Here is a 26,388-nt window from a genome sequence, read left to right on the forward strand (position 1 = left end):
TTGTTCGGATTTGGCCGGGGGACACACCTGCTCCTCTGGTACTTGGTTGTCAGATAGACTGCAAGATTTTCCATGAGTCTGTTTGTTGGCAGAATTGAGACTGGGAGACATGGATCAGCGTGTCCGGTCCGTATTACTGTAGCCCGAGGATGTATTTTTGTGTGTGTGTGTGCACAAGTGTAAGACAGCGGTGCAGATTTCTTCTCCACTATTCTCTGCAACTCTCTGAGCTATCTTATCAGGATTTCTTTTTTTTTACAAGCCAGAGAGAGTCTGTGTGTGGAAGTGTGTGTGCGAGTGCCCTGACTAGACTGACAAAAAGTCCCTTCAGATCTCCACTTCACCCTGTTGGAATGACTATCAATACACCCAAGCCGTCTCTCTGCAATCTGCGCCGCGGCTCTTGATCTTCAGATCATGAATGAGCGTCTCGCTCATTCATAGCCGTTAGCACTTTAACCCAGTGGAACAGCTGTAGCTCATGGCATTGCATGGTGTTTTTGTGAACTAATGCTGATTAGCATATCAATGCAGCGATGAAAGGCGTTTATTCCAAACCTAATGAGAGGGTTAGGACACTTAAACCACTTCTTCCACTGGTGCCTGTTTTATAGCCTGGGGCTTGCCAGTGGCTGAAGGATCTCCACTCAATGCCCAGCGGTCTGGCAGAAATAAATTTTAATGGCGTTCCAGTGATCACATAAGCAGGTCATTACTGTTGACATCTCTAAGTGCTGTCACAGAGCAATTTCGAATCATTTTCAGCTCTCCACATTTCTCCCAATCGGGTTACGCTTCTTCCACACATGCCGCGAGCGATATCCCACTGTATCCGGATTTTAATTACAACAAAATCAAAAAAGGAGCCTGTTCAAATGAAAAAAATTGGATCCTATGTTTTTTTTTTCCCTTCACATCCCATTCCAGCTTTATCCTCCGTTAGAATTTCGAGGAAAGCTTCCAACTAGATTTCTGGAGCTTTGTGCTAGTATTATTGAGGAGATTCAGGGTGCAGGCAGCATTCATCCCGGTCCATCCCAGAGGTGTTTAGTGGGACTGAGGACAGGGATTTGTTCAGGACACTCGAGTTCTTTCACTCCAGCCGTGATAAAACATGTGCTTATAGAGCTCACTGTGTGCACACTATCGTGCCGGAGTTCCAATAAAGATCAATTGTAACGCTACAGCACCCAAACACATCCTGTATCACTTTTCGGGAAGGAACCACGTGTGTGTGTGTGTGTGTGTGTGTGTGTGTGTGTGTGTGTGTGTGTGTGTGTGTGTGTGTGTGTGATGGTCATGTGTGCACAACCTTTAGGCCATAAAACGTTAGGGCTATAACGGGACAGTAGGACATAGGACAGTATACGCATGCTTTGAATATATCAGGGCATGTTGCAGTGGGAAAAATGCATTGCGGAATATTGAATTTATTGTACATCATTGATACTTAAGATTGTGCCCAAATTTGACCGAAATACTTTTATTTATTTTTTTTGCAAAATATGATTGATTAAGCGCAAATAAACTCTTCCTATCGATAGCAGTGTGTTAATTTGTTTAAAAAAAGCACTTGATTTCACTCGTGTTCATCCGTAGGGGTTTTGCGTATGGATGCGTCGGAGCAATGCAGCACACCATAACTGTTCCAGGTCATTTAATGGGTGCGTGTTTCACGTTTACGGCTTTCTCTTGGCCGGATCCTGGACTGAAACCCTCCGCTGATCCAATAAAGAGGCGAGTGACGCTACATGATTTGTGTTGAGTGTCACCTGCTCTCAAAGGCTTTCAGCAACAGATGACTACACTGATCAGCTCATCTCACAAATAAACACAACTTGTCAAAGGCAGAAATCCACTTAAAACAGAGTAAACACACACACACACACACACACACACACACACACACACACAAATCATTTGCACATGTTCATGCATGGTGCACTATATTACACAGCCTCGAACACTAGCATGGTGACTGATTAGACTGTTTTGGCCAATTATACACCTGAGATCTGTGCTGGAAATCTTGCCAAATGAATCCAGTGCGATCCAATAATGGGATTCAGTCCTGATTGGCTTCCGTTTCGCTTCCCACACTGTGGTTGCTGCCACTCGGTTGCTGATTATAACGCTGTCTCACTCAGATAAAGCCTCAGGATGTCCAAATAAAGAATTGATAGTAAAGCTGACACATAGAGTGCAGTGCTATAAATACCTGCGGGCTTAACACTCACCCTGTTTCTCCTCCTCTTATTTCATTGATTCACACCTATTTTTATTTATTTCTTTATCTTCATAGAAGTGAAGGTCATCATCCCATTCTTGTACAGTAATGTAGGGTTGCAAAGGGGTGGAAAACTTTCAGGAATTTATGTCAATTGATTAGAAATCTGGGGAAATTTCTATAAATTGTATCGTATCCAAACATAAATATAAACATTTTGTTCGTTCCATAAGCTGACATGCATGCAAACTAATACAGATAAATAAAATAAAAAACAAGAAATAAATCGGCATTTCTGACGACTTTCTGACTCGAGAAATAATGGTATGTTCTGGAGGAATACACAGTGCATGTAGGGGGCGTGGTTTTAGTAGCGGTGCAGTAAGTGTGCCCCGTACATGTGAGTGATGAATGTGAAAATTCAGCTGAAATTGCATTCGATCTGGTTGTTTTAATCTGCAATTCAGTCAATTCCTAGCTCATTCCAGTTCATTCCCACATATTCCCGTTTAATGACACGGGTCGTTTCAAGTCTTGAAAATTCCTGCATTATTGCAACCCCAGTCACAGCATGGAAAAGTGTGTTTTCTTGCTGTACGATGATGGTAATGCGCAGGCGCCATTCTGAAGCCAGAAAAGTATATAAGTGTTGCACACTGTATAGCAGGCTGAAGCCATCCGTTCAAATCCCATCATCTACTTGTGCAGAGTTGTTCAGCATCTTGAACAGCAACAGTGCCGGGGTTTCTGTCACATATGCGTCATCTATGACAACGGACAAGTGTGCAACTCGGTTAAAAATAGTCTCTGTGTGGAAGCCGGCACACAGTTTGCTGTCCCTCTGTGCTTTAGCTTCAGACTCGGGAGGTGGGAGCTCTGGCACAAAGAACGAAGACGGGATGGTCAGAATTGCAGGGACGCAAATATTGTAGCTCCGGGTCTGATTTCCTGTACAAATGCTAATAATTTCCTAGAAAGTGGTTGCTACTTAACTGTTAACTGCATTAGCATGAGTGTGTGTGTGTGTGTGTGTGTGTGTGTGTGTGTGTGTGTGTGTGTACGTGTGTGAAGTGGATGATAATGTGCTTGGTGGTCATGGCAGTGTGGACACTACGCAGATGGGCAAGCCGGAGGGAGGGCACTGCTACTTCCTGTTGCCAAAGCTAAGCAAAATAAGGAAGCGTGGGCGCACCCCCTGGCATGCGCACACAAACACACACTTACACACACTCGCAAAGTAACCTGCTTCTACCAGTAATAAAGGATTTACAATAGAATTGATTACTCGGGTGAAGGGGATTACTGTGATTAGAGCTAGAAGAGGAGGTCAGACTGTAAAATAGAAAGACTTGAGCCATGGCTTCCTCACAAGTACATTGAGAAGCTGAGAAAACTGAACGCTATCCTGTGATTGGTAGTCACCTCCTGTTGCGCATTTTGTTGACACTACACTCCAGAGGTCTGGGTTACAATCCAGTAGCAGGTCGTGAAAGATTTGCCGACAGGTTACTTGAATGTTCAGGGGAAAATAGACGTTTATACTGTTATTTTATTAATGTGGGTTTTGTCCATTAAGAGCCATTATTCAAATATACGTACTGCATAACTTGTTCAGCTAATTATTAACACGAGTTAATAATTGGGGGGGGGGGGGCGGGTAAATATAGTCCCCCTTCCCCTCCCCCATATGGTGTACAAAGGGTTGGAGACTGCTGCCCTACTTTACAGGCCATCATAGATCATCTGATCTTCGTGACATGGGCCAGAACTGGGGTGTGGGTGCAAGGATTAAAATCATTCAAACGGCCAAACCACCCACTGAACTGTTCGAGATCTAAGACTACCTAATGCATCTTTGAAGACTGTTTTTTTTTTTTGTAGTTAATCAATAGACCCAGTATTATTTCTGAGTTTTTTTTTTTTACTCGGGTTTAATTTCTCAGATTTTCAAAATATTCATTTGCCCAAAACACAAGGTTTTTTTGGGCCCCGAAATAAACGTGCTTTTGTATTTCATCACTCAACACTCACATCATTCCCTGTTTAGTGCAGGCCTAGGGTCCCGATAAAACCGATCACCCGAAACGTGTGTTTATCTGTAAAGATTTTCGAATAATATTTCAGAATAAAAAAAATATTTCAGAATAAAAACTGATTATTAAGGCTGTTGAATTGCATTTCATTTCCTTCCGTAGGCCCTGCAGTCAGGAAGTGATGTATTTGCGATGGGAATTTTATGTATGACTTTAAATAAATAGACTACGTTTTTTTTTTTAAATCACACCAGATTTTTGTTTAGTCTGCCGGTTATGATTACATTCTAAAAACGAGCTACTTTTGTCTTGCGATCCGCTTCCCTGTAACGTTTCTGCTCCACAGCTCTTAAATGCCACAGTGAGAGATGCTGCCCATTGGTCGTGTGAGTACAGTACAGAGCAATGTCCTACTGGGGTGCTATAGTGTTGGATGAGGGGGTTTTGGGAGGGGGTTTTGCCATATGGCTCCGCTCAACACTTTGTTGCAGACGCTGCTTTCAGAGGCTTCCCGAAGCTTCTTCTTTCCGTATTCGCATTATTCCTCTTGGATTGTGTGTATGATGGATGAAGCACACATGCTATTACATAAGACAAGTGCAAAACCTACAGAACAAAGCACTAAGCAAAGAGGACACAAGACCCCTGACCTGAACCTTCAAGGGCAACAACATCCACAGTGAGACAAACTGTGATGTTCAAGGTGAGACTGGAATTCTTGTTGTAATTACATTTGACAAGAAACAGCTGTGTGTGTGTGTGTGTGTGTGTGTGTGTGTGTGTGTGTGTGTGTGTGTGTGTGTGTGTGTGTGTGTGTGTCATGTCCACATTTACTTCCCATTTGCTGTTATAATAAGCTTCAATCTTCGGGGAAGATATTTCACTAGATATCGGAGAGATTCAGAAACAAGGGTGCGAGTAAAGTGAGGTGCTGATGTACGATGAGAATTTAGAGCAGGCCAATCAAGATATTTCACTCCAACCCACGTAAAGCATATTTTCATGGCGCCGGCTTAGTGCACAGCGGCATTGTCGTACCCGAACAGGTTTGGGTTTCTTAGTTCAATTGAAAGGAGACCACATCCAGACAAAGCTTTGTCAGTTTGGGGAAAAAACCACACATGGTAGGAAGATGTTAGGTGTCCTAATACTTTTACCCAAAAGTGTATATTTTAAAAAGTAAGTGGGGAGAATGACATGCTTCATATTCATACTCGTTTTATTTAGAGTAGCGCACATTGTTTTTATTGTTCATTTTTGAATGTAGCATTAGGAATGTAGTGAACAGACTTTAACCTTATTAAGGCTTCATGAGTCGTGCAGTCGAATAGTCGTATTAATACCAAACAGCCGGAATGTGTGGGAAATGTTATCGTATTCGTATCGTATCGTATTCCTTGTCGAGTGCATATTTGTAGAAATGTGGTATTTGCATCCTAATTCTCCCAAATTGAGTAGCCCTTTTTTTTTTTTATTAGAGAGTTGTTGGAGGCGGCGTCACTTTGGCTTGGCCCTACGCAGGGTGCTGAGAGTATCTTTGAGGCCCAGGATGATAAATGTGAACCATTTTGCCCATCATTTTGAACCGTTTCCTAAAGAAAAATGACCCATTATTCAAGAAGAATTGGTCCACTGGCCTGCTGAGAACCTGTATGAGACAGCTAAGATTTAAAAGCTCCCCTTGGATGATTTCAGAGGAAATTGCCCATTTAGTTGGCATGGGGGGGTGGGGGGAGTAGATTGACAGTTTGTCTAGTGGTAAAAAAGCAGCCCAGTAGTTGGAGGGGTCTATGGTTTAAATGCCAACAACTGCGTGTTCACTGCGCATTACTGAGCTGTTAATAGCACCAGTAAGTTACTACTTGATTCATGCGGTCTTCGATTGTTGGATAGCGAGAGGGGAAGGATGGGATCAGTCATATAAAAATCGGGGTTCGGAGTCATTACGCCACATGAGGGATTGTGGAGCCCATTTTGATCAGTATTTAGATTCAAGCAGACAAAACTACTCAGAAACATGAGATTTTGGACCAAAAAAAAATCTGATGCGCTCCGATAGCTCAAACAGTAATTAATTTAAGGTTGTGGTGTCGAGGGGCCTTCCTCCATCTCAGTACCATTAGCGATTGAGCTAATCACACAGGGTATATTAGCCGGTTAAAGAAGTCAATGTAATTCATAAATGTAATTATGAAGCTTTTTTGCGTAGCTCCACTTTACTGAAGTATTTCAATTTAACTTCACTGAATTTCAAAGTATATTCCTTTTCGCTTAAGCACATGTAGCAAATCCGTCGTTCATTTTTCTTTATGAGCAGATTGAAACGTAACCCTTGAACACGCAGCAAGCCACCAATCAGTGACCTCGTTTTGATTGTTGCTATGTGTTATCTACTTCGCCAACATACAACGTTTTAAAAGTAATAAGTGACGGGAAAAACTCCTGATTCTAACTTGCCACAGCACACATGGACTCGTTTGTGTAAAAATATATATATATAATATATAATTTTTTTGTTTTGTTTTTGGGCTCATGATCATTTTAATAGAAATTGATCTTTTCACATAAACCGAGTTGATTAAGTATAGAGTCTTGTGACAAAAATGACAATCGGAACATTAGAGCCATAATAAATCACAGTACTTTGGATATTTAAGTACTTTTGAATCAAATACGTTTGCACTCTTCTTCACGTGAAAGGTTAATGGGAGCACTGGAGTATGTGTACATGGTTCCTGTACTTCATCCACCACTGATAATAGCATGAGTAGGGCTTTATTGTCAATTACAATACTTTCTTGTCCATTAAAATACAACTTGAATTACTGCGCCTGGAGTTTAAACACGATCCTGTGTACATCTGCGAGTCAGGAGTGACCTTTATAGTGCTCTGTGGAGTCTCAGCGAAGCAGCAGGGATGAAGACGTTGGACTGTTAAACAGAAGGTTGCGAGTTCAAATCCCAGCACCAGCACGGTGCCCCTGCTGGACCCTTGAGCAAGGCCTCAACTGTTTACTCGTATACATTAGTTAATTGCCATCTGACGTCATAAAGCGCATACGTCGTCCAAAAAAAGAGGATGTGGGAGTGTATTCCAGAAACCTGTGTGGTTTCCAAATGTCTGACGAGACGCTGAGGATGTTTTGCATTTTCTGAGGAAACTGGGCTGAATGTTTCAGATTTCCACAGAAAGCGTCGGTGGCAAGAGAGCGAGAGAGAGGGAGCGAGTGATTAGACAGGGGATGAGCGGGAGCGTGAAAGGGGGAGGAAAAGAAAAGACGGAGTTGGGGGGTGGAGCGGTACACACACCGCAGGCAGCACTTTTGTCCCATACACACCCGTACATGCTCACACAAGCACACACACACACACACATGCTCACACAAGCACAGCACAGGCAGAAGGGAGAACAGAAGGTGAGTGGACGAGCGGAGTGAAAGAGGTCTAACTTGAGTCAGTTTCCAATCTGTCTGGTCCGCCACGTACAGCGAGGTAAGGTAGCGCACGTGTAATCTGTTTTTCGCTATTTGAAATGGGACATGACAGATGTGGTGCCACGGTGATGATCAGAGTGGGCATTTTTTTCTTTTTTCAGTCGTGGAAGACATTTGTAGAAGTTGTCTGCGTGTGCTGAGACGATGGCGTGGGGGCATTTGAAGTGTTTCGCTATAATTCTGTTTTAGACAAGCTTCAGTAATCAACATTGTTACTAAAAAAAATAAAAATAAGCATACCAGTGTGAGACTGTGCTGGAGTTGTGTACTTGAGATCAGCACCGTGTGCAGCCTGAGCTATAAAGTGCGTTTCGATCAAAGAAAAATCAGGATGCACTTAAAGAACAAAGTGTCCCAAGTGTACATCAGGCACCATGCCCCAGGATCTTAAAGTCAGATATGCACCGTTTCTCCGTCTGCTTCCTCAGTCCCAATCACTCAGGACATGTTTGATGTCTGATGTTTTCTTCTAGGCAAATGAGAATTAATAAAGTTACATCTGACTGCATCCAGTTTTAGTTTTTTGTTTTTGTTTAGTAAAGTCACACAAAATTTTGTTTAATGTGCCATTCAAAATGACTGAAGTTGAAGCAATCAATAGACTTTCTATCCTCAATGCACTTGTTTTATGGGGGCAGCCATCTTGGAATCCCCTTTTTTCCTTAGTACACACCGGCATCATTCAAAGTTTCGAAGTTATACCACAATTCGGTTGACTTCACATGTGATGTGGTCCAAGGTATTTTATTCACGCAGTTGCTCTAAATATGTTTCTATAGTAACCATACCCAAAACAGCTTTAACACAAATACTGATTGGTTAATGCAGGAATGTGTGTGTGTGTGTGTGTGTGTCAAGAGAAACTACACAAAGTTTTCTTAATGAAACTTGAGCTTCATTAATTAAAAAGGTACTTCCCTCAATGTATTGTGTTTCATCAGCTAATGGGGAAAATTCAGAAGCAGCGATATCTGCCATATCTGGTCAACTTTCATATCTAATACAACAATTATCTTGAAGCATGGATGATAAGTGATTGGAGGACTTTGATTTTTCTCAATTCATTTCACATAAAAAGAAATAACCCACAGGATTTTTACTTTTCTGCCCCCTGGTGGACATATTCATGTTCACGTACAATTCTAAATCAGACACTTTAGGATGCACTCGCAGTGCATTTCCACACACATCTGTAACCGACTTAATGATGATCAAAGGTTTATAGCGCGTGTTGATAAACGTCGTTTTATAAAACAGCGAGGCGTACGAGTCACGTTTGGGGGGTCCTGCATAAGCGACACGTGTCATGTGTGTGCAGTCGCGTGTCCTTTACTCCCGGAAGGTCAAGGAGAGAGCTCGAAGTGTAAACAGTCTTTTCTTATAGCATCTTGAAGATAAAAAATAAACTCATATAATGCAACACAACATGATACGAATTGCTGAATGAACAGACCGAATCTCTAACTCACAACTACACACGTGTCCTAAGTCTTTTTATTTATTTATATTTTTCTGTAGGAGCTCCAGTTTGAGAGGTTGACCCGGGAACTGGAGGTGGAGCGACAGATTGTGGCCAATCAGCTAGAACGATGCAGACTGGGGGCGGAGTCACCGGGAGCTGCAAGTGGCAGGTAGTACGCACGCACGCACACACACACACACACACACACACACACAAACACACGCAGCATGACTCTAGTTCTAGTCCACAGATCAACAGATGCCCTTTTACTGTAAGTCCTTTTCTCTTTATTAACCCGAATCTCAGAGATCAGTATATTCATGGATTTATTGACTGCTGGCTTTCTGCAGTTTGTTTTTGCATGCAGCTTTTTGAGCAAGTGTTTCCACGTTTCCACACACACTCCGAGTAATCCGAGTGATTTGAGGTTCATTTCTATACACTCAGGCTTCCATCGTCCTCACGCTGCACTATAATTAGTCTGATTGCACGGAGCGAATCAGCGGGACGGAGTGAAATGTAGAGATTTTTTCTTTCTACTTCTCCTTCGCTCGCATCTTCAAGCTTTGAACGCTTTGACCCCTCTCTTTCTCTCAGACACCGAGGCACACGCTCCTGCACTTTGTTTAAAACAGTGGAGCGTCGTCATGCTGATGCGGTGATCTTGCTCGATTCTTGCACTGATGAATCGAAAGGCTGGTCATCACGCGTGCTTGTGTAGGCTCCTGTGTATCGTGACCTGTTTATATGGTCATTTTTGGGCTTTTCATTCGGTCATCAAGTCTCAGCCGATCAAGACGTCGGTGTGCTTCTCTCGTCTCGTGTGCTTTTCAACGAGTGCGGTAGTTTAGAGGCGTATACTTCTATAGGATGATGTGCGGATACGTGTGGAATTTCAGGAAATCGGCTGGGAATAGAGTCTGTCAATTGCATTTCCACTCAATATCTCAAGCTCCCTTCACCATGACCACGAATCAATCTTCAGCCACTGATATCTTCTGCAGGCGAGAGGTGAGATGGGTACAATGACGAGAGAGAAAACTAAACCGATGTTATGGTGTGTTCGAAGGCCTGAGTCTCGATCACTTAAACTCTGTATGAATCAGGGTTAGGGGAAATGTGTGGCTATAATAATCATTATCTTGATGTGCTGTACAGTGTGTGTGTGTGTGTGTGTGTGTGTGTGTGTGTGTGTGTGTGTGTGTGTGTTGGGGTTGAAAGTGAAGCTTTAAATGAGACCCAGTCCTGATCATGCAGAGTCAGGTGTGTTTGCTGTGTGTTTGCGTCGGTGTTTAAGCATGGGATTCTGGAAATCTGCAGCATATCAGAGCTCTCAGGCCCCACTTTTGCCTACCTGCTCCACACACACACACACACACACACACACACACACACACACACACACACAAAAAGAAGCAGTAAGGGTCAGAGACTGATGTGAAGGAGTATTATCAAAATCCTTAAAAAGAAGGGAGTGAAAGTTGCTTTTGATTGGATGAATATATACTGTTGAAGTAACGAGTAGCCGGATTGATGCTGTGATGGGAAGACGATGGAAAGAGTAAGCACTAGGGATTAAGAAGTGCCTGTTGATGAAGAGAGAGGAAGCGAGAGCGCTGACTGGCCTTCGAGCGAATTCGAAGCATAACCTTCCCCTTCTTAAAGCATGAGTATGTTTTTTTTTCTGAGCATTTTTTTGTACTAAAAACAGACTGGAAAATTGGTGTATATATAATACTAAGATATGATTTGTAGACTAAGATATAAATATAGAATTGTAGTAAAAAAAAGATTTTGCTGCTTTGGATAAGCAGGAATTTGCAATAATGTACATTGTTGCATATGCGAGCTAAAAATCCTTCGGAACAAGTGACAGTAATCCGGAATACTATTCTCGTTTTCACTTCAGCGATGGACGTTTGAGGAGAGAAAAAGGGGTAGGATTCGGCGAGCCTTCGGCGCAAATCAACCGTCTCCAGACTTGTCACTCGTGCAAGTGGTGTCAAGCTGTTTAAAGAACAAAAAACCCTGGAGTATTTCTTTAACCTTTGTGGGCATGTGTGAACGTGAGCGAGCGCTGTCCTGGCCGTGGCGCTCACCACTGGCTCTGCTTCAATAGGCCATTCAGTGTACAATGGAGCCCCATCAGAGCCTCATGTCTGCCACCACTTAGGCTTTTATGTTCTTTTGCCTCCGAGCAATCACTCGCTCCAACATATACCCCCGAACCCGAACTGCTCCACCTGCGTAGGTATGTTTTTCCTGACTGCCCCACCAGAGCCTCGGTTCTCACGCGGGGCCACTTATTACTTTAAACCCGGTAAACGTGTACTTTGTTCGTTTCTCCTCTCCACTCGTATTATCATGCGTGCAAAGCGCAGCCTCACCGGCCAGTTAACAGGCTGTTCACACCTCTGCTGAATAGCAGTAAATTGCCAGCTTTTCATTTGGGGGCGCTCCAGCAGACAGGAGACCTCACAGCCTCTGCTTTTTAATTTGGACGTAAGCTCGTTTGCAGTAGCCAGGGGCAACAGGATGGACGGCTCCAGTACGCGCATAGCAATAACGCCCTGTTTAAAGGTTACTGCAAGAGCTGAAGCTCAATCAAATACAACAGTAACATGTCCTTTTAAAAACTTATTTAAGCTACTGTAAGTTTACATTTCTCCTACAGGTGATATTGGATTAGTATTAGTACCCGTTGTTAGTGTAAGACCTCCTATAAATATGTTTTGTGCTCATTTGAGGCAAAACTTTAAGGCAGACACTTTTCTCCACTCGTTCCTACTCAGTTCTTACTTAGACGTTCTCATTTACTTAAGCATTTTTCCCCCGGGTTAAACGGCAATCAAGGAGGTGAACATTTTGTTTCTCTGCACTGCATGTAATCGTCTCCTCGGGACGGTTGAAGTACGAGAAACGGTCACGTTGTTCAATTCCAAAATTGTGATTGTTCACAGTTATTCATGGAATCGTCCTAACATGTAGAACCCTCTAAATCGAAAGGGTTTTTTTTTTGTTTTGTTTTTTTTTAAGAATGAATGTTAAATAATAAAGGAGCATATCACAACACTAAGCAACCAAATCAGCAATGTATTCATAAATCTGGGAGGATTTATGCCATTTGGCTTTTTTTTTTTTTTTTATATATAAGAGGAGGAGGAGGAGGAGTGTTAATGGGTGGTGTAGAGGACTTTATTATGCTAAGTGCAAAGTTGGTCTGTATGTAGGTGTTTGTGTGCTTCGCTGCTTTTATAGACAGACTCAAAGCAGATTCGCTGTAACCTTGTGCTTTGTAGCACTCGTGCTCTTGAGCCGTTGCATGTGCTTTTTTTATTTCAGTATACTGTTTTTGTGCTTTCCATTCATACTCAGTGTCTCTGTTCCCGTGTAGGCAAAAATGTGCAAACGGTTGTGGATGCAACGTTTGTAGCACCCGATTTTTAAAAGGTCTTTGCGTGCTGTCGATTTGTTTATATGCTGTTGATTTAAAGTGTCCACAACAATCTGCACTGATATAAAGGCAGCACGCGTCTATAGCGTGTGGACACGGAACAATCACACACGTATGTAGTTATCGTGGGCAGACAATTGTACAGATATTCATCGGATGCTGTAACATTGCAGTTTCGCTTCAGCGGAATGAGAAACCTGTTTCAGCATGAAATCAGCTCCAAGAAGATATATGTATAAAGCGTGGTAGAACTTGAGTGTCACCTCTGGGATGAACTGGAACAATGACCCATTGTGGCGCATGCCTTCATTCAAGGTCTGATTTCACTAATCCTACGCTCCAACATGCAGTGAAAAGCATTCCCAGAAGAGTGAAAGCTCCTGTAACCGTATTCTGGAATGGGATGTTTGCCGAGAACATATAAATGTAATGGTCAAGTTTCACATCATGGGTGCGAAACTGGGGTTCTTTCAGGAGGCCTCACCCCCTTTTTTTCCCCAATCTCATTCCCCCAACACGAGAACCCTGGTCTCCCAGCATGCCCCCAACCCCCGCCCCGAACAGTTGGTGACGTATAAGAACACCCCTAACTTTTGACATGCTGCTGTTGCTGTTTTGCACACCTTTTGTGTTGACATTTTGTGTTTGTGTTTACATACACTGTTGTATGCAGTTGTGTTTTGCACACTGTACTGTGTTTTGTGTATCCGTTCTACAATGTCTCGTATTGTCTTTCGGCTTGCGCTCGGTTGCACACGATGCACTTTATGCGCTGAGCACAAGTTACTTTAGTCCCAAGCTTTGTGTCTTTGTATGTAGCTCTATGTTGCTTCGTGTAGCACCAGGCTCCTGGTTTCACTGTTTCACCGCGTCAAAACAGCTTCTTGACTTGATGTTTGTCTTTTAGTGCAAAATGTACGCAATGAAATATAAAGTGCAAACATTCAACAGCGTGAGATCCATAATCACGAGTCTTGCTCGTTTTTTTCCGCCTCGATTTCGCACGATACCTGTCGATTTGCCTTCCGGACCTATTATCGCCCTTTCTCGCGCTCGGAAATGAACATTTCACAGCAAGAACAAAACGAGCTGCAAAATATAGCCATATATCCCAGGCCGCTCGTGCTTCCCGAGACAGAGCGGCGCGGTGGAACACGGCGTCGGGCAAAATTGCCATGGCGGTATGTTCTCAGCCAGCCGTTATCTCACCCATCCCTGCCCACACAGGGAGGTTTTTCACCTCAGCGTAATTATTATCGTGCTTGTGTTCGCCTGTTTTATGGCTGCTCGCAGGCAGGAGTCAGAAGGCAGGGAGGCGAATGCTTTTCATTCCCGGAGCCTGACTGAGACGGAGAGTTTAAGTTTCGCCGCCCCGTGTTGTCACAAGCTCTCGTAAAGGTATCTGCGTTGTTGTGTCTATCGTTTTTTAGCTCGTCCTCCGATTGGTAGACTGTTATTATTTTTTCTTTTTCGGTGCGATAACAGTATCATCAACCTTGACGCACATAACACCAGTCGTTTCGTCCGTAATCTTTTTTCCAAAGACGCAGCGTTTAGATCAATTGCACATAGAGTTCCAGTTGATTTCTTTCCTTTTATTAATCCTATTTCTGTTTCTTTCCTGCAGTTCCTCTGAGAAGTCACTTCACTGGATACCCACAGGTAAAAAAAAAAAATTTAAAAATGTATGTCATATAATTAAATTGTGTATATTTATACATTATTGTGAGATTTATTTTCAACGTAGGTTTTCTTTCATGCCACGGCACGCCTGATTAGAACAGAAGTAAATACATTTGTCTCGACGTTCAATCTTCTATTTGATTATCTACTCAGGGCTGCGGATATAATAAGAGGATGTTCAGGATCGGATCGAATCAGGAACAACTTGACTCAATTAGCATTAATGCTCGGCTCATTTCGTAAGACATCCGAACATTAATATTATTGTGCAGACCTTGAGGTATCCTTATAACCCTGTGTCCCATCATTAGGCAGGAAATGGTTTTAGGCTGACAAATGTGGAGGAGACTTTCATATTTTTCCTCTGTGAAAAGATCAAAGAGTTAAAAAAAAAAAAAAAAAAAAAGATTTCTGTGAAACGGTGGAGAGAAAAATCTAATATCAGTTAATAACTGCCAAAAGTAAAACGTTTGCCTGAGGGTGAAACAGGGGGAAGTGCAGAAAGCGGGGTTCACGCGATAGAAGGAACGAGCCGTAGTATCGATTATGCTACTGCGCGCCATCGCTAAACAGATGTATACTCGTACGGTTGCAAATAAATCAGGGCGCCGGGGACATTAGCATTAGTTGCACGTCGTTGCCTTTGTTTAGTTGCGTAATAACAGTTCATACTAAGTAGCGCCGTGGGTCCCGTATTTCACTGATGACGGACTGAAGCCTCATTAGTGTAACCCCTCGAATCTCACTGCTATATCCATTCTAATATTAGTTCTAAAACGGACATTTGGGCTGCCGGTTCAAATCATTTCCTATGTCTTCTGTCCCTTAACTTTCACCTCCCTTCATGTCTAATTAAACGTCACTAATGTTAGACCTGACACCATGTTGCAGAAATGCCTCAGCCTGCAATTAGCAATAGTGTGAGAAAGTCCAGTGAAATGAGACGCTCCGTAGCCTGGCTAGAGAAAAAAGTGTCAACTTTAGTGTCATTAGAATTGTAATTATACGTTTTCATCGGCTTGTACAAACACAACACTGCTCTCTCAAGCTTTTGTTAAAATTCATGGCACCCAGCTGTTGGAATGCGCTCAGCTAATATGGCCACCACCCACACGGCTGACTGTGAGAGACTGTGGAGGGTGGATTTGCAGAGAACCTTGAGATATCTTCGATAAGAAAACCGACCCACATATAACAGAACATATTGTTCAAAACAAAGCACCGGCATATATTTGTCCTGCTTCCTGTAGTGAAAACAGCGATTTATACGGAGCAGAAGCGGGGCGAACTCTTATTTATTTCGCTATTGAATGTGAAAAGAGGAAAGTCATATCGCAGGTCATTTTCATAGTACACATTACACTTAATGGGCCACTCCAGACACTCCTTTATGCTGATTTATGTCTAAGTCCAACATGGAATGTAATGGCTTCAACTTCTTCTCTTTTTTTCCCCCCACTGGGTTGGAAAAAAAATAAATGGATGGGCAGATTTTTTTCTTTTTTCTTTTTTTTTTTTTTTTTTTTGTCATCGATATAGTGACGATCGATGGAACAAGTGTCGTGTAAAGAATGCTGAACAGATGCAAATGCAGGTTAAGAGATATGTTTATTTAACACTAGGTAGGACGAATCCAAAAACGAGTTTCATCGATTCACAAACAGACTAGATTCGAGCCAATATGATCAAAAAGCAGGGACGGAAACAGACTCATACAAAGTATCGCGGCTTGGCAATAGTCAAAGAACAAGAGACAGTGGGCATGTTACTGTGCATTGTTTTTCTGAACGAAGGAACTTTATATATAGTGTGTGTGTGCGTGTGTGTGTGTGTCTGTGTGTGTGTTAGAGCACAACTGTGCTTAATCAGTAGCATGGAGAATCACAGCGGGAAAGCGTGTGTTCTGGGAGTCCTGGGCAGCCATGTTTGAGGGCTGTGGCGTCTGGTGGGTATTAGCGTTCAAGTCGAGGAGTGGCCTGGCAGATGCTCAAATGCTTTAATTTCACATATCAGGGGATTAAACATCTACCAAAAAAAAGCTGAAACTCAACTAGGAAAAAGTATTTTGTATACAAGAAATACCAGCTACTTGCTGCTTTGACTCTCAATGGTGTGAGTGGGTAAAAAGATATTACAAGTACGTTCAACATTTGTTGCATTCTTGTAAAATCTCTTGTAACGTCTCTTACTTTTGGTTGATTGTATCAAGGCACAGATCTGGGGAAGGGTACTGAAAATATTCTGCAGCTTCGAAGGTCTCAATGACCACAGTGGCCTCCTTTATCCATAAATGGAATAAGTTTTGAAGCACCTGGAGTCTTCTTAGAGCAGGACGCCCGGCCAAACCGTGCGATCGGGCGAGACGGGCCTTAGTCAGGGAGGTGACCAAGAACCCGATGGTCACTTTAAAAGAGCTTCAGTGTTTCTCTGTGCAGAGAGGAGAACCTTCCAGAAGAACAAACATCTCTGCAGCATTCCACCAATTAGGCCTGTAGGTAGAGTGGCCAGACGGAAGCCAGACTTCAGTAAAAGGCACACATCAGCCAGTCTGGAGTTTGTCCAAAGGCACCTGAAGGACTCTGAGACCATGAGAAACCAAGATTGAACTCTTTGGGATGAATGCCAAAGATCATGTCTAGAGAAAACCAGGCACCACTCATCATCTGGCCAATGCCGTCCCTCACTAAAGCATGGTGGTGGCAGCATCATGCAGTGAGGATGTTTTTCAGCGCCAGGAACTGGGAGACTAGTCAGGATCGAGGAAAAGATGAATGCAGCAATGCAAAGAGACATGCTCGATGAAAACCTACTCCAGAGTGCTCTGGACCTCAGACTAGGGCGACAGTTGTAACAGGACTACTACCATAAGCACACAGCCAAGATAACACAGAAGTGCCTATGGGACAACTCTGTGAATGTCCTTGAGTGGCCCAGCCAGAGACCAATCTTGAACATCTGAAAATAGCGGTGTACTGACACTCCTTAGCCAACCTGATAGAGCTTGAGAGGTTCTGCAAAAGAAGAATGGAAGGAACTGCCCAAAAATAGTTGTGCCATGCTTCTAGCATCATATTCAAAACGACTTGAGTGCCAAAGGTGCTTCAACAAATATTAGGCAAAGGCTGTGAATATTTTTGTACATGTGATTTATTTATTTATTTTTTATTATTAGATTTTTTAAGCACCTTGGTATATAGCAATGCCTTAATACTCCTGATGCACAGGTTGTTGCTGGGATCCTCTGCTGATCGTTAGACACATGGCACTCCTCCATCTTCCAATTGAGGATGCCCCACAGGTGCTCAATAGGGTTCAGGTCTGTGGACATACTGGGCCACACCTTCACCTTCAGCAAGGCAGTTGCCATCTTGGCAGTGTGTTTGGGGTCATTATTATGTTAGAAGACGGCACAGTTTCTAAAGGAACTGCATCATGTTCTGCTTCAGAATGTTACAGTACATGTTGGAATCCATGTTTTACCTCAAAGAAACTCCCTAGCACCAGCAGCACTCATGCAGCCCCAGACCATGATGCTACCACCACAATGCTTGACTGTAGGCCACACAAAACGTTCTCGGTGCTCCTCACCAGGGCGTCTCCACACATGCTGGACACCATCTGAGCCAGACATGTTTATCTTAGTCTCATCAGACCACATGACATGGTTCCAGTAATTTATGCTCTTGGACAGGTCGTCTTCAGTAAACTGTTGGCAGGCCTTTTTGTGAGCCAGCTGCAGAACAGACTTCCTTTTTTGGATGACGGGCATGCAAACCAACTTGTCGCAGTGTACTGCGTATGGTCTAAGCACTGACGAGCGGACCTTTCGCTTCTGCAACCTCTAAAGCAATGCTGCAGCACTTATGCATCTGCTTTTTGAATCCTGGAGGACCCAACTCTCTTAACTGAGTTAACAGACTTAAGGTCTGTTCTGAGTGGAACCCCATCTCGGAAAACCTCTGAGTTACATTGCAGTGTCCAGGGTCATACAGTTTCAGGGTGTTACTGATCTTCTCATAGCCTCGGCCATCTTTGTGTAGAGCAACTATTCTTATTTGCAAATTCTCAGAGAGTCTTTACCATGAGGTGCCATGTTGAACATCCAGTGGTCAGTATGAGAGAATTGTACTCAAAGCACCAAATTTGATCTGCTCTAATACAAGATACACACATGTGTATGGTCCTGTCAAGCAGACAAAAACATCAACATGATGAATAGGACATGTGGTTTTGCCTGGTACAGCTATTATCACTCACTCAATTTTGTTGCTCGTTATTTAGATATGGCATAAATAATGGCTGTATGTTGAGTTCTTTTCAGAGGACAGTAAATCTATACTTCTACACAAGCTGCACATTGACTACTCTAATATATATCCAAGTTTCATCTGTATAGTATTGTTCCTTGAGAAGATTTACAAAAATAGTTGCTGAAATGTAAGGGGTGTACTCACTTTTGTGAGATTCTGTAAACTTTATATTCATTGAAAAATCTTCCCTTAGCCTTCTGCAACCAGAGAGTGTGAATTTGTTGTTTCTATACATTCAGCTGAAATACTGAAAAACTCGCCATAGATTTTCTTCACTAGTTCGAGATTTCTTTCTGCCCTTTCACCCCAGAGCAGTTCAATAGGATTTATGTGCAGTGGCTGGGCAGGAAATTTCATGCCATCTTGATTCATTTCTTTCACCCAGAATAAGTCTCCAACATTCCCTGCTTCAAAACAACCCCGAATTATTAAGCTTTCACCTCCATGTTTGACTGTGAGAACGAGGCAGTCTTCTCTCCTGTTCTCCCTCATACACAAGTTCTTCTGTTACAGCCAGAAATGCCAAATTTGGACTGATGTGTCCCCAGAACTTTCTTCCTGCCATTCACTGTCTAATTTAGTTTTTTTTTTTTTATCGAGTTTGTTCCTTATAAATAGATTGAGCATTCAGGTGTCTCAAAAACAATTAAAGACCCACCCTGTATTGAACTGGGAAGTTAGGAAATGAAAACTATGCAGTAAATGATAAGCATACATCCTTCTAATCATAAAAAAAAAATTAATGTAAAAACAGACAGTGATCATTTATCAGGTAAAAGCGCACTACACGCGAAGAGAAATCCTGCCTTGTTAAATCCTCCATGTAGATCGTTTTTGCAGTGGCACCATCTGTCTCAGCCGCAGTCGAGCTTTTGAGTGAGTCCAGTCTGGCAGCGATAAAGCACAATAACCAAGTAAAAAGGCTTTGGGCTGATGTCGGTCGGAAATGGCTGCACGAGGAGTTGTAGACTTATTTGTAATAAATTCCGTTGCTTGATTACAGCACACCATATCAGCCATATGCTGGGAGCTCATCTCATATAACAATTTGTTAGCTTTATGACACAATAATTCACCAGAAAATCTCACACGCTCCTCAAATGGCTCCTTTTCCATACAGGCTAAAGTCCCTTTTTCAAGGATTAAGAGTCCATAGAAGTCTGCCGCATATTAGGTCGGAGTATAAATCCGGGTTCTGTGTGTGTATGTGAGGTGAGGAGGTGACGAGGAAGCTCTTCAGACCCAGACCCTAACCGTAGTTAGTCAGTCAGAGCCTCTTGGTCACAAAGTCCACCGATTTAAGCAAACATAATGCTAAACTTGCACACATACACTGTAAATAGTCTGGCTATAGGGTCTGCCGTGAGTCCCATGAGACGGAGCTGCATGACATCGCAAGGTTAAGAGCACCGACAGATTCATGCGTTTTTGCTCGGTCGGATTAAAAGATTAGTTAATTAGGAAAACTGTTTGTCTTCTAATTGTTAGCCACGGCCCTTGACTTTGATTATCTCCGCCGTTTTATTTTAGTAATCGGCAAAGAAATTCGAGTGGCGTTCTGTAGGGACCCAGATGGAGAAGTGTTCCAGAGAAACTGTGGCTAATACTAATACCTAATCCTTAGCTCACACAGTGTGCACAGGCTATTTCATTTAAAAAGCTGGTTAAAGATGAAACAAATAGGATTTAGTTCTTCAAAACCTCCTTATGGCTTATGATACTTCCAGGCTTATCCTGTGACTGGCTATAATCTCAGCATGTACCCTAAAGCTTAAACATAAGGTGCTTACATCCTCTGAGGCCAACCCATAACTGTTTTCTTCATTCCTGCTTTTTTGTTGTTATTTTTTCCATAGATGTGTCGAGTTCCGCCGATGCCAAGCCTGTCAGGGAGCAGCTGTCACTGTGCTCACCGGAGCAGAGCTCTCTGCATGAAAGTGAGGGTCCGTCTGCACACGACACTTCTGCTCAGGAGCCACACTGCAGCTCACACAGGAAAGGATATCGCATTAGAACCAAGAAAATAAGCGGAGCTGTTGCAGCTTAAAAGCACAGTGCAGTTTCCACAGTTTCCCCACCGCACACTAGTTTCATTACTCGTTTGGCAGGCAGTTTTATTTTAAGCGAGCGAGGCTACGCGCCAATGACTGTAGTTCTGAGCGCAACAGTGACTCTGGGGCTTGGATATGAATTCCCACTTTTAAGATCACTATCTGCTTCAGTGTGTTTTACAAGGCCTGTAAACTTCAGATGATCAATTTATTAACATCTGTCTGTGTGTGTGTGTGTGTGTGTGTGTGTGTGTGTGTGTGTGTATAATACACACACACACACACACAGTGGCCACCTGGAACTCGCAGGGGGTCTTAGAACATAACCACAAATTTTGGACGCACCCCCACAGCCCCTATGGTACCTTTGTGAATTCATCGAAACATTAAGTCACTTTATCTCGTGATTATCAAGCCCTGCCCCCAAGATCTTCAGTGCCCTGTAGAGAATAAAATCTACAAAATGATTGACAGGACAGAATATTATGAACACATACACACATTCAGGACCAGAAGTCAATTTTACAACAGGCTCTCTCAGCCAATGTATAGACCTTTACCAAGGCCACAGCTTTGTGTGTGTGTGTTTGTGTGTGTGTGTGTGTGTATTCATTTGAATAATTAAACAAAAAGAAAATCAACTTTTGCCTTTTTTTAAACGGAAAATTTGTATTATTGCTTCAGGGGTAACATAACAGCATGTTCATATCAATATCTTAAATCTAGTCATCTTCATGTATGCAAATGTATAATAGCAGATTCTGTGGTTTCATCCGATCTAATATTGTTGCCTTGCGATAAAAATCCTTTTGTAATGTTTTTTTTTCTCTCCCATCGTATCATGTGATAGCCAGAGGTCTACACCCCGCTGTTTACAGCCGTGCCGTCTGATTGTAAACCTCGGAATTATTTTGTTACACAATTAAAGCACTGTTTCCCTCTAATGAGAAAAGAACCGAAAACATGTTTACGCATTTATAATGAAAGTCCAACTGTGTTTTTTTGGGGGTTTGTTTTTTTATGTGAAGCGCATATATTGGTACACTACTTTTAATATTTTAATTGAGGCACTAGACATATTATTCAGCGGTTTATTTTTTCTCCTCATAAAAAAAGCGTGTGAGGGTTGCAGTTTCTTCTTTTATTCTCGTTTGCGTTCACCCTGACCTTTTCTCAAAGCTCGAGAATTCGTTCTCATCTGTACTCGTCCGTGCGGTGAATCGGGCCTCGTACACTATTAGTTCCTGAAAGCACATCGTAGTCACCCTGGATATCTGTTTTACAAATAAAGCGAAAGCTCTAAGGTTCTGCTGATTGCTGAGCAAGCTTGCATATCTCTCCCTCGCAGGGTCTGTCGGGAACTCGCGCAGTTCCACTCAGATGAACTCGTATTCTGACAGCGGCTACCAGGATGCAGGCAGCTACTACAGCAGCCAGAACGTGGGGCGGACCGACGTGCGGCTGCAGCACTCGTACACGGGCGGCGGTCCTGTTCCCGGCGGAACACTCCTGAGGAACTCCAGGGCAGAGGGACAGGCTTTCACCCAGGTTGGAGATGTTTCTTTAAACAAAAAAATCTATGAATAAATCAAATATAGCCCAGTTTACCATGTGAGGAAAAGTGGAATGGATGGACATATACAACTCTAGAGGTAGATATAAAAAAAAAAAGTGCTGATAAATCAATTTCTGAATCCAAGATGAGCCCAGGCTTCTTATTTTACCCAGTGGGAGATTCAGCCTTTATTATGGAACCCTTTTACTGAACTTGGGCCACAGAGAAAATCAGGTTATTATCCAACATACGATATCTAGAGACACTCTGCAGTGCTCTCTAAGGAAAATGATCCATAACTCGTGTGTGTATATAGGAGACCAAAATGCACACTGCACCCTGATAAAGTTTTTTTATATTTTTATTTATTAATTTGTTCTGCTCTGGAACTGTCTCAGAGTAGAGTAGCTCGAGCGCAGGGGTTTTGTTTAGCAGTTCACTTTTTCTCTCTGTGACATCATAATCTTTATTTTATGTTGCACCTTTTTCAAAAAGAGAGTGGTGGGATTACTGGGCACCACAGTGCTGAAAGAATCCATGGTACCCTGGGGGGATGCAAGCAAACTGGAATTAAGGCTTTGTAAATGGGAAGTCAGATTTTGTAGTGGTTTGATAACCAGGGTGGGTGGGTCTGTGTGAGAACTCTCACCCTTTTGGATATATTGAAGTGTTCAGGCAATAAAACGAAAATCGCTGCAGTCAAGAGGTTAGGAAGGCACGGCCTAGAGTTAGAGTGTCCTTAGAAAGATTGCTGGCGAGACAACAGGCGTGCAATTCAAAGATGGTGCTTAAGTTCCGAACTGCTTCCACTATATCCACATCAGTGCACAAATATGAACCCCTTTCGATTTTTGAATTTAAGGTCATTAGAAGGCACCCAATACCGTGGCTGAGGTATGCAGGACAGCATTAGATGTGCTGCTTGTTGTCCTCATAACAATGAGAACTAATGCTGTAGTAATGAATGATATGGCCCAGGGGGAGCATGTAGATTATGAAAAGAAGTAGACCGTATAGAGATCCCCGAGGGACTCCGCTGAGTAACACGAGATGAAGAGGGTTTGTGTTTGTTGATGGTAATGAAATGCCTGTTGTTGAGCTCGAAGGGAAACCGAGGCGAGAGCAAAATCTGTGGTGCGTAAATCTGAGAGCTGCATAAGAGGAATGTTATGTAAGATAGTATCAGATCAAGGATTAGATTTGATTCGATTCGATCCAAATTAATTGTCCTTGCACATGTTACGGTACAAGGCAACGTAATGCAGCATCTAACCAGAAGTGAATAGGTAGCAGTATAAAATATTTACATATGTACAGGCTGTTAAGGCTATGATATATATATATATATATATATATATATATATATATATATATATATATATATATATATATATATATATATAAACAATAATATAATAAACAGTACACGGAAAGTGGATTATATACAATGAGTACAATGGTCATAGATAATGAATAAAGGTGATATTGTATACAACAGAAGTCTTCAACATTTTTCAGCTCAAGGACCCCTCTAGGCGACATGGGGCAGGGACCCCATGATACAACGTGTCATAGTCACTGATATTAATAGAAGCCAATCATATTACACTAGTTCTATTATATTAAGACAATTAGAACAATGTTATTGTTGTACATGCATCATTGTCTGTATATTTTCAGATTTTCAAATTTTTCAAAAAGATGTATGCCTCATAACATTTACATGAACTTCAGCTTCAAATTTTATGTACTAATTCTGATTTTTTTTTTAATTAAATATTTTTATCGTTGATGTTTTAACCCATATTTCCCCCTAACAAAAATGATTTGTGATTCAGCATTAATTAGCGGACCCCTGCAATACCGCTGCTGACCTCCGGTTGAAGACCATCTGTATACAGTGTTTACGTAAAAAGGGTTATATACACGTGTGCAAAATGATATGGAGAGTGCGTATAAAAAAGGAGGCTATTATATACAGTATGTGCAGCGGTTATAATAATGCGATCTCGAGTATTAGAGTATACATAAAGTACATTATGAACAGTGTAGCATAGAGTAAGGTTAGAGAAAACTCCTAAGAACGGTTGCGGAATTTTAGGAATCTAGATTGGAAAGGTTCCTACAAATCCTTAGTTATGACATGCGCTTGGACGTTTTTGGTTCACAGGACGGAGATTGAACGTTGGCCTATAGTTGGCTCAATCAAACTTCTTTCAGAATTTGTGTGATAGTTGCAGCAAACAGCATGGACAACCTAAGTGTGACTTACTTGCATTAACACTTGCCATCTTTTGTTCGCTTGTGCCCCCAGATGTCGGGAGGTGTCAGCGGGGCGATCCCGGGACGAGCCATGCGGCGTGTGAGCTCAGTGCCATCTAGAACGCAGTCACCTGCCTACAACACTAGCATCTCTCCCTCGCGTGGTTCTTTGCGGGCATCGCCGGGCAGTGCCTACGGCTCACCCGTCGTAACCGAGCCCAAACCGCTGCCCAGCATCTTCTCCAGCAGCACCCTGCCTAACTCCCAGCGGGCCAGCTCTCCCTTCTTAGCCCAGCGGAACTCGCCTTCCACCCTGCGCAGGATGGGCTCAGCCACCAGTGCCGGCCGTACCACTTCGCCCTACTCGGCACGTCTGGGTTCCCCGCTTAGCATGCCAGGGGAAGAAGCACAAGCGGGAGCAGGTTCTTCTCCGGTGCGAACGGGGATGACGGCCGTGCCGCAGCATTACGGGTCAACATTGACGAGGACGCTGCTCCACGAGGGCTCCGATCCCTACAGCACGCACTCGTACGAGATCTATGAGAGGATGGTGCCACGCCCAGACAGCCTGACAGGTGTGTGTGTATATGTATTGTTTTAAACATGTTCCCTTTTATGAGAGTATGACTCTTGCTATGGATTCTAGTTATGTGATCGGTCTAACAGACCAAAAAGTCAGGTGTCCCAATACATTTTGTCCATATGATGGGTTTTCATCCCATATCTTCATCTCGGCTCCGCTTCTCTAATTGCAGGCTTTCCATTCCGAGCCCAAAATTTGGAGAAATAAGAAAAACAAATCTGTGCACAAAATAGCGCAGCGGATGACTGTTTTTCCGACGCTCGCTCATAAAACTACATCCGTATACTGTAAATGTGTGTCAGAAACATAGATGGCAATTGTTCGAGCTTCAGAACTGATTTAGCTTCTCGTTGTCTTTGCAGCCATATGTCATTGTTGGAGTTAAATGAATAGGGAGTTAAAAGCATGTGCCACGGGGGAGAGTAGAGGAGCAGCGCGAGGATGATAGAAGCTTTGCTGCGGCTGACAGCTCTTATGGGCAATTTATCCATAAGCGCTGATGGATAGGTCTGTTGTGGTTTCTCGGCGTGGGCGTCTGCCTAGAGCTTTAGAGCTGACATTTCGAAAGCTTCGCGGAAGTGAATTTTCTGTGACATGGCAATGCTCCTGTCCGTTCTTATTCGCCTTCCTCCTATTTTTTTTCTTTTTCTTCTTTTTTTTTCTTTTTTTTTCTTTTTTCATTTTTTTTTTTTTACTTCCGCACCAATAGGAGTTTGATTTAAAACCTGCTGTGTGCCAGAGCCTATGAGTCAAGAATCTCTGCTGTGGTTTTTTTTAGGCAGCTAGTGGCGGGCTCAGGCTTTAGAAAAAACACAAAACACACAGACGAGCAGGATGGTGAGGTGAGTGACAGGAGGCAAGGGTGGCTCAGAAATACAGATTTGCCGCTATGAGATGATACATCATGCCAAATATAGTATCCACTGATTTAAACTCGCCTGTCGGTAGTCGCAGGCTCTACTTCTGCACAGAAATATGCAACTATTATATGGATACAACCTATATTCATAACAATGATTAATATAGGGGGTATCAGAATCCTGATTAGGTTAGTATTTAGCGCTACGTTATTGTCAATAACAGTATATTAAGAATTGGAGTTTGAGTAAATGACTGGAGCATATCTTCACGGGTCCATAAAGCCTTTCCTCAAAAATAAACCCCAGCGTGATTTTTCACGGTGCTTCTAATAAAAGCCCTGCCCTGGAAATAAGTTAAGGTCGTAAACCAGCTTTTTTTTTTTTTTTACAGCAGTACCACAGGTCTATGTATTG

The 26,388-nt window shown here is 42.7% G+C and overlaps 1 protein-coding gene across 1 annotated transcript in view; it reads left to right on the forward strand.

The window, feature by feature from the left end:
- The window catches only part of LOC124383133 (plakophilin-4-like), an 80,644-nt gene that overhangs the window by 21,389 nt on the left and 32,867 nt on the right, over positions 1-26,388 (forward strand). Inside the window, 5 exon segments of the mRNA XM_046845525.1 lie at positions 9,273-9,385; positions 14,298-14,332; positions 20,520-20,600; positions 22,063-22,262; positions 24,584-25,106. Coding sequence (XP_046701481.1) covers positions 9,273-9,385; positions 14,298-14,332; positions 20,520-20,600; positions 22,063-22,262; positions 24,584-25,106 — 952 coding nt within the window.

The sequence above is a fragment of the Silurus meridionalis genome, chromosome 3, assembly GCF_014805685.1.
Source record: "Silurus meridionalis isolate SWU-2019-XX chromosome 3, ASM1480568v1, whole genome shotgun sequence".
NCBI lineage: Eukaryota > Metazoa > Chordata > Actinopteri > Siluriformes > Siluridae > Silurus > Silurus meridionalis.